Source organism: Furipterus horrens, unplaced genomic scaffold (genome assembly GCF_987537825.1).
Source record: "Furipterus horrens unplaced genomic scaffold, mFurHor1.1.pri manual_scaffold_1, whole genome shotgun sequence".
NCBI classification, from domain to species: Eukaryota; Metazoa; Chordata; class Mammalia; order Chiroptera; family Furipteridae; genus Furipterus; species Furipterus horrens.
The window spans coordinates 86338366-86348012 of NW_028327171.1; the positions used below are offsets into that span (position 1 = coordinate 86338366).

Genomic DNA, 9647 nt, shown 5'->3' on the forward strand with positions numbered 1-9647 from the left:
ATTTATACAGGGCAATGTGGCAAGCACAGATATATTGTACAGATACTCTGCTCATGTTCAAAATGCTATATTATAAGGCTACTTATTATTTACTTTGTAAAAAGCAAAATCTTCAAGGGTACATAAATAGGGAACTAAATAAACTGACACATGTGCACAATGGAATACTATACAAGTGTGGATAATCAATGAGGAGGTTTGCTAAGTATCATGGAAAAATCTTTTATGATACATTGCTAAATTAAAAAGAAAGGCATGATAAAAAATATGTAGACTGTGCTATAATTTTTTAAAGGAAGTAACAATAAAAATATACTGTTTGTGCTTCTATTTGCCTATACCCTTGGAGGATATAATGCAAGTGGGATCACCTCTGGCAGGTTTGTATATGGATGTGAATGGGATGGATTTGATCAAAGATGGGAGGAGACTTTTCACTATATATACTTACACTTTTTGGATTTTTACCATGTGAAATTATCTGTAAAGTTTGACATTAATATTATAATCAGAAACTGATCTATTTATGTTTTATGATCTAGGTCATTCTTGTCATATTTGTTGAGTTAGCTTATTCTCTTAATAAATGTCTGTAGCATGGCATGATTTTGTTAGCTCTTAAGGTAGTGGGGTTTAACACTGCAGAAAATTTTTTACAGGTCTCAGTGAGCTGATAATTTCTATTAAAATCCTGTTTTCACATTCCCTAAAATGTAGCTGTGACAAAGATCCTCAGACCACCGTCATTGAAAACGGCAGAAGCCAGCAGGGCCGATTTTCTTTTGAAGTGTTTCGGTTTGTGAAACACAAGAATCAGAAAATGTCCACCGTCTTCCTGCACTGCGTTACCAAGCTCTGCAGAGCTGATGACTGCCCTTTCCTTATGCCAGTATGTTCTTGAGCAACTTTATTCTAAATTGTCAAGTTGATCTAAGCTGAAAGGTTATCAAGTGCTAGGCACTAATTTTATTGAGAGAGTGGAAATGCATCAGGTCAAACTGTTTGAAGTAAGGATTTATTCATTTAGCCATCAAAGATCTGTTGAATGCCTACTTTGTGCCATGCATTATGCTGGGATTACAGAGATGCATGCATGAATTTTGAATTCAGTTAACTTATCCTTTAGAAGCAGGAAATAGTCATGAAATGAAACAAGACAAAAATGTTATGGCACAAAGGCAGACGTAGATATGGGCTGTAGTAAGAGGCAGTGCTCATCACTGTGAAAGAGATGAAGCAGGAGATACTGGGCAGATTGGTGGAAGAGATGGGTCTTGAGTGGTGCCTGAAGATGGATGAACCCCAATGGCACAAAATCAAGTGTGAGAGACACTCCATGTCAAAGAATGGTCAGTCACAAACACATAAAACAGAGCTACCAATGAACTTCTGATCCTTCAGTAAGGTTAGGGAACAGAGTAGAAGATGGGAAACCCGAGGAGGGGACAGGGCTGGCGCTAGCAAGGGAGATTGGGGCCAGATGGCCTGGAAATCCCATGGATTAAAAATTAAAAACCATAAAAAGTGTGAATCTGAAGTGCTTAAAACCATCATATAAAATATAGATTCATTTACTAGTGAATAAAAAATTGTATTTCTGACAGGCCTTCTAGGGTCATATTAATATTAACCTGAGAAAAATGCAGGCATGTTTTTAACTTGAAACAACTGTAGTATGTTTATATTTATGTTCAAATGCATGCATTTCTTTATAGTTATTGATTGGTTTAGTCCTAACTAGCTATATGAGGTGAGGTTAAATGGAGAGTCTACATTACCTTGGCTCTGTGCTGACCAGCATTTCAGGGAAAGATTTATTAAAAGCTTGAGAGAAATAAAAGTGGGGGAGTTTGACAAACACAGCTCTTTTTCAGGAGAGCCACTGAGCTACGTAAATTAATGAGGCAATGAACTATTATAACGGGAGGAAATAAGAAGTGTGTACCAAGCCAGGATAAGTAACACTGTTGCAGTTATATGTAAAGTAATTAAATAAATGCACAGAAGTAAATGAATGAAATTAAACATGTGGTATCTCTTCCAAAAGAATCTGCTTTCCAAATGGCCATAAAGAAACAATTTTGTGCTGGTGTGGAATTTCATTTGTTTTCATTAACTCCTCAGACTTGCAGCCACAGAGAAAGGAGAGATGCGGGGAGGCGGACCACTTGGAGCCCCCAGAGCACTTCTGGAAATGCCATCCTCTCTGCGGGGCCCATCATTACCCGGAGTGGTAAGAATGCCCCTCCTTTTGTGCGCAGTAATAGACAGTTCCAAAACGGCTTGTTACTTGGCTTCTAAGGAGAATGCAGAGTGGTTCCTAAAGAGCTCTAATTAACTGTGAGACAAGATAAACTGCTAAACAACGTTGATTTCACAGCATTTTCCTGTTTACTCAATTTACACAAAGGGCAATATTGTCTTTATCACATTTCCCTTTACACACACACACACACACACACACACACACACACACAGTATACTGGAGAGTTTCGTTTGCCTCTCCCGATGTATTCTACAATATCTTTCCCTGCACTGCCCCTGAAGACTGGCCTATGTGAACTCGGTCCATAGGCGTCCTTGCCGTCTAGTTTCTGGTTGGGCTTGGCCAATAGGTGGCGCTGTCAGAGAATGGGGGTGAAGTCCACAGATCTCCTGCCAGACAACCCTCTCCACAGAGCTGATCTTTCAGTTCTGTGTGTCCATCCCTTCACCCATAGTGCAGGTAACTTTACTTCCTCTTGTGAATTCCCTACCTCTTTATTAATAGTCCTCTTAAGCTCTTCTTAAATTGCCCAGTTTGAGTACCATTTATTTCCTTCCAGGATCCTGAATATTACATAACCTCATCTAGTGTTATCATACTCATGATTTAAATAGACACAAGTGTTCATACACATATACAAGTATTCTCATGTATATAAATATTTGCGCATGCGTGTATTCTCTTTCTATTTCTTCCAAGTGGTATTGCTTTATGTCAGCATGAACCCAGACACTTTCAAAATAAAGCAGATAAGCAGTGAAACAACATAAATTTTTAGAAAACTTGGTAGTTCCAGCTTTTGTCTTAACAAGCTTTGTGACTTGGGATTTTACTTCACTCCTCTGGCCAAATGTTTCTTTATTTTTTAAATAAAGGTTTTGAAAAAGTAGCCTTAAAGATTCTAACTCTATAGTTCTAAATTTGTCAAAAAATAAAAAACAAAAAAAACAAAAAAACAGAATTCTGATTTGGATTATAATCTAATAATGTTTTCTCTATTTTATATAAGTCAGAAATCTATTGTTGTGTTTTAATTACATTATCTTAACCTTTTCTTTTATGCTTCCCATCCCACAGTGAAAATAAAAATTTGCCTGAAATAGATAATTAAGAAAACAGTGGTTTGGGCTTAAAAAATCCAGACAATTAATTGCTTTAATGATTTACTTCTCTGTATTTTTATAGATATAGCATTATTTAGACTCAAACAAATAAGCCTTTTAAGTAATGCATAAATTTATTAAATGTAAAAATTCAAACTTTTTCCTCTTCCCAGAGGGTTTGGTGGGTATTTTAAATGATCTGAAAATGACTGGCTTGTGGTTTGTAAAAGGCCCAAATCTTATCTCTATCTATCTGTCTGAAATAGCTTATAGAATCACAGTGCATGGAAACTCAGCTCTGTTGCCAATTAATAATTAGGAATGCTTTGGGGTAGGTGCAATAAAAATATTTTGATTCCTGTAGAGCATATCTAGAGTCAGTTTGCTGTAAGAAAAGAACCTGGAAAGTGACATTTTTCTATTCACGTTGAGTAGATGGCTTTTCCTGCTTATTAACCTTCTTGCCTCTTCCTTACCTGGACCAAGTTTAAAACTATGTTAAAAACACAATGAGCTAATGTCTTTGATCACAATGCCCCTGATATCATGCCTGGATTTCTTCCTTTTCAATTTCAACTTGTTTCTACCTCAAAAGGATGGCATTTTTTCCCCCAACACACTGAGGTGATCCTTAGTCACTTCAGTCTCTCCACTGGCAAATCCCCCAAAGGATCATGTTCAAATCTTGCAAATCCCCCTTATTCCTGTCTCACTCTCCATAGATTTATTTTTTCATAATTAGATAAATAGCAGTAGGATGGATGTTCCTCATTTTTTGGTGGTCACCACTGTGTAGAGGACCGTATATAACAATATTTACATGAATACTATGACATTCATGCAAAAACTATATTTTAAATTCCACATAAAAACAGAACTCAGAAATCCAGCCATATCCTTCCATAGGCAAATCCAATAAAAACTTAATGTCCTGCTTAATGACCAAGCTACCTTCTTTCCTTAGTTTCACTTTATTTTTACCTTAGGTCAGCTGGAACTTATCTCTCCAGGTCCTATGGCTGATTTTATATCGAGAAGTCCAATTTCAGGCTTAATTTGCTCTCTTCAGACCTCTCTGATACTTGGAATTTTTGCTTTGTTAACTCATTGAACCACTCCTTTCACCTAGACATCTGGCTTAGGTCAAGTTTAAGAAGATATTAAACCTCAGAACTTCTGTTTTGTTTTGTGTTTTAATTAGATCAAATCCATTCTTGTTATTTTTACCCAATATTAGTAAATCATTTTGTTAGTTGATTTAGGGAAATATTCACATCCCCAAAATTCAAAATCCGTAAAATTCCTTAAGTATTCTTCTTTTCAGCTCCCAAATACTAAAAATATTTGGTAGGGAAATGCTTATCATGGGGTACAATCCTGGAAATTTAAATGTATCATCACTGAAAAACAGTGGTGACTAGTCATTTGTTTACATAAATTCCAATAGAGAAGTCCAAGCCACACTATTGTTCAACTATTATCATTGAATTTTATGGGTAGTTAATTCATTGTAGCATGTTTATTTAACATCTCCATGGGACAGGCACTCTGGTAGGAACTTGGAATACAATATGAAACAGGCTACAGTCTTTGCCCTCAGGGACCTCAGAGTTCAAAGGTAGAGACAGACTATGAACAAACAAAACATGCTGAAAAGTAAAATGTTTAGAGGGTCTGAACTTGAAATATGTGGTCCATTTACCACATAAGTAATTGAAGATTTAAAAAAAATAGCCTGTGCTAGGAAAGAAAAAAAAATGTTTGCATATATCTTTGCACTAATGTTCATTTCTTTTCCCATTTATTTCAACTACTTATGTGAAAGAAAAGCAGAGGATGACAATTTATCTGCTACTTCTGGCTCTTGGACAACTGGCTATTGCTGCTAGCACTTTTCTCTTCTGGTCCTCAGCGAACTTTGTGTTTTTTGAACCCGCCAAGTTTAGTATGCTAATCTGATCTAATTCCAGAAAGTTTCTTTTGGCGTATATATCTATGTTAAGAACAAGTGGATGTAAGAAAAAAAAAAAAACAGAAGTGTGTGGTGCCAAAAATCTGGAAAATGTCTACTTCCCCTCTCTGAGCTCAACAGTGCTTTGATTTTTTAATTTTTTATTGCAATGATACTACTATTTCAGGACACCAGAAACATCATCCAGATAAAGTTATTCCCTCTATCTTTACCCACTATCAAGTACAATTTCAAACAATATTCAATATTCGGATTTCAGCCATCTACCAAAGGTAGGATGCCTCCAGTTTCGGGGTCCTGGAGCCTGTAGCTGGTATGGTTCATCAGGCACTTTGTCCTCACACAGAGATTTTGTTCACAGCTAAGTCCATGTGGGTTACCCCTGAGATACTTTTCTTACAGAAGTGTTGATGACAATGTGGGATAGGAAGGGATATTCTGACTTCTTTTATTCACCCGAGGATGCAGAAAATAGTAGGGGCACTTTTGTCTAATTTAGGACACAGAGAAGGAAGGAGTTTCCTATTCCTTAATAGAGCAAGGAGTGTGATTTCTAAGCAAAGAATAACTGTTAGAAAGAACTTTGAGTATTATATATTCTTGTTCCAGTGAGTCAGCTTGCCTTAAGAAAGGACCGCATGGATCTTTTGGAGGAATTAGTCACAATTCCTTCATTCCATTTATTTCCATGAGAAGAATGTGTCTATAAAATTGTGTTGCTTGGAGGTTAGGATTTTCCTAAAGGTTCCTAATAAGGAAGTTGGAGCTGTTTTTCTTTTTGTCCTATAACAATGCATATGCATGGCACCATTCTAAAGATCCCTGTGAACACGCACTCTATTGATTTGGGGTATTGTCCTTCAGGGATCAAATAGGAAAACAATAATTTCTACCAAGACTCATATGTCTAAAAAGAAATGGCATTATTTTATAAATATCTCACCAAGTTCTCCCATCAATGGTTGCAAATACTAATCCTGGACTTTTGTACCTTGAGATATTCATTTCTACGACTAAAAGTATTTTTCATACTTGGGTAGTATATGTTATTTTAGAAAAAAGTTGCAGAAACTGATCCTTTTTTAAAATATATTTTATTGATTATGTTGTTACAGTAGTTCCAATTTTTTACCCCTTTGCTCCCCTCTGCCCAGTACCACCCTTCCCTCCAGCAACCGCATCCCCACTTAATTCATGTCCATGAGTCATATATATAAGTTCTTTGGCTTCACCCTTTTCTATATTATTTTTAACTTCCCCCTGTCTATTTTGTGCCAACCAATTATGCTTCTTAATCCCTGCACCATTTCCCCATTTCTGCCCTTTCCCCCTCCCAGCTGATAACCCTCCAAATCATCCCCATGCCTATTCTGGTTTGCTTAGTTGGATTTTGTTTTTATATTTTAGATTCAGTTGTTGATAGTTGTGAGTTTGTTGTCATTTTAGTGCTCATAGTTTTGATCTTCTTTTTCTTAAGTAAGTCCCTTTGACATTTCATTTAATAATGGCTTGGTGATGATGAACCCTTTTAGCTTTACCTTGTCTGGGAAGCACTTCATCTGCCCTTCCATTCTAAATGATAGCTTTGCTGGATAGAGGAATCTTGGTTGTAGGTCCTTGCTTTTCATCACATTGAATACTGCTTGCCAGTCCCTTCTGGCCTGCAAAGTGTCTTGAGAAGTCAGCTGGTAGTCTTATAGGCACCCCTTTTTAGGCAACTCTCCACTTCTCTCTTGCTGCTTTTAGGATTTTTTCTTTATCTTTCACCTTTGGCATTTTAATCATGATGTGTCTTGGTGTGGTACCCTCTGGGTCCAGCGCACCCAGAACTCTCCGTGTTTCCTGGACTTATATGTCTATTTCCTTCTTCAAATTTGGGAAGTTTTCCTCCATTATTTTTTTCACATAAGTTTCCAATTTCTTCCTCTTCCTCTTCTCCTTCTGGCACCCCTATGATTCAGATGTTGGTATGTTTAAATTTGTTCTTGAGGTTCCTAAGCCTCTCCTCATTTTTTTTCAACTCTTGTTTCCTCATTCTGTACTGGTTGACTGTTTTTTTTTTCTTCCTTATGTTCCAAATTATTGAGTTGAACCCTGGTTTTCTTCCCTTCACCATTGGTTTTGTGTGGATTTTCCTTCATTTCACTTAGCATAGCCTTCACTTCTTCTCTCATGTGTTCGCTGCACTTAAGCATATCTGTCAAGCTTGTGAGCATCTTTATCACCAGTGTTTTGAATTCTGCATCTGTTAGGTTGTCTATCTCCTAGTCACTTAGTTCTCCTACTGGAACCATGGTCCATTCCCTCTTTTAGGCCATATTTTTCTGTCTCCTCGTCTTGAGAGGCTCCTGTGTTTATTTGCCTCTGTGAAACTGGGCTTTTATTTAAACATATTTACTTTATCACAGAGGCTGTGACACATGAAAATTTCTTCATCTTTTAAATGGAATAACAATTATATCTAAGCCATATGGCTATTATGAGGATTAAATGTGATAACATATGACTTTATGGCACTACATACATATTAACTGTCATAATATTTATACTCCAAAATCAATCAACCGCACACATTTTATGGTTCAAATAACAAACACTCGCACATATTTAAATACAAATATGAAGTTCACTTATTGTAGAAGCTCAAGTGTTAATTGTTATTACAAAATGGGTAACAAAAACTGTGTAGCCAAGTGAATGTGTTCATTGCATCTATTATTATATTTGCTGGGAAAAAAATGAAAAATCAACAGATTCAATTTTTTACTACCCAGATGCAAATAAAACTACCACTCAAGTTCAGACATCATGTTTTCCCTTCATTTAGTTATTAAGTGTTAATTTATCTACTTGGAACTTAAAATGATGTTTTCATAGATTACAATAGGCATAGTGGCAACACTTAAAGTGGAGAGGCACTAAATGATCAATATTTCTCTATAACAAAATAAAAAATGGCAAGGTATAGGGCTATAAAAAATGTAATAGCTGTTAACAATTACTGCTCCCACGAACATGACTAAAGAGATAATAATGAAGCAAAGCTGGCAGAAAGGATTATAGCACAGTATATTTTGTGATTATATTTGTATGCCCAGGGCAATAATAGGGTGCGGAATTGGGGAACAGATAGATGATGAAATTTCACACACATAGAATAGAAAATGGGAAAGCAGAATGCTTCAGGAGAATTTTTATTATTGCCTTCCCCCAGCAGCTTGTGAGTGAAGGTAAGGAGACATGTTGGTAAAAAAGTAATTATAGAATTATAATAAATACAGATAAATACTTGGAAATGCCATATTGGTTTTCTTCCTCCCCCCACCCCTTCCAGATGAGACTCCAACCAACAATTCACAACTTGGTAAGATAATTAACATATATTGAAACTAAAAGTATGATTTTTTAAAAGTTTAACTTTTTTGTGATCAGTTACAAATCTATAATCAGCTAAATAATTGAGCTCTGCTTTCACAAGTTTCTTATTTTTTAAATAACAAGTCACTGAAGATTTCTGAACTCATATGTGACCTGTGGTCAATTTTTATAGAATTTTATTGATGACAATTTTTTTGGCTGCCCAGGAGGATACCGGGCTTCAAATCATATAATCCTTTGGTTATTAGATTGCAATATAGTCAAATAGACTTTTGCATGATCCAGTGTCACGCTGTTATTCTATAACATACTGATGTCAGATAACATACTAATGACAGATGTTTTGCATGTATATATTGGCATAAGGTAAGATAAATCTGATATTGGACCTTTTCATTGTGTTTGTTTTATTATTTGCAGGTTCTCCTAATGAACCTCCTTTCCAACTGAATGCCATCACCAGTGCACTGATATCAGGAATGGTCATTCTGGGAGTTGTGAGCTTTTCCCTTCTCCTGTGCTCATTGGCTCTTCTACACAGGAAGGCACCCACTAGTTTGGTGTTGAATGGCATAAGAAACCCAGACCCAGTCTTTGACTGACTGTCACAGGTCCTTGCTCTGGAGAGAAGGCTTACTGACTATACAATGTGTGACTGCAGTCAGTGTTCCATCTAAATTGAATGAGAGCCAGAATTTGACATTTGTAGGTTTGGTAGATTTCAAGTGTAGCTCTTCAGCATGATGCTAGTGAAAAAGTATTGATAATATTGCTGTTGCCACTTATGGATGTGGTCAGCCATATTTGTATGGCACCAATTATACTGATATTATACAAATGATATTCAGGAGTTAGATCTTACAGGATGTCAGATTTTATTTTATTTCAATATTTTGATTATTGGATATAAAGATAAAAATAGGTATAG

At 36.2% G+C, this 9647-nt stretch overlaps 1 protein-coding gene across 1 annotated transcript in view; it reads left to right on the forward strand.

Annotated features, from left to right (window-relative positions):
- The window catches only part of ZPLD1 (zona pellucida like domain containing 1), a 45327-nt gene extending 36006 nt beyond the window's left edge, over positions 1–9321 (forward strand). Inside the window, exons 8-11 of the mRNA XM_090259893.1 lie at positions 718–889; positions 2125–2233; positions 8676–8705; positions 9140–9321. Of these exons, the coding sequence (XP_090116019.1) occupies positions 718–889; positions 2125–2233; positions 8676–8705; positions 9140–9321 (493 nt within the window). The remainder of the gene's footprint in view (positions 1–717; positions 890–2124; positions 2234–8675; positions 8706–9139) is intronic.
- Positions 9322–9647: the final 326 nt, after the last annotated feature.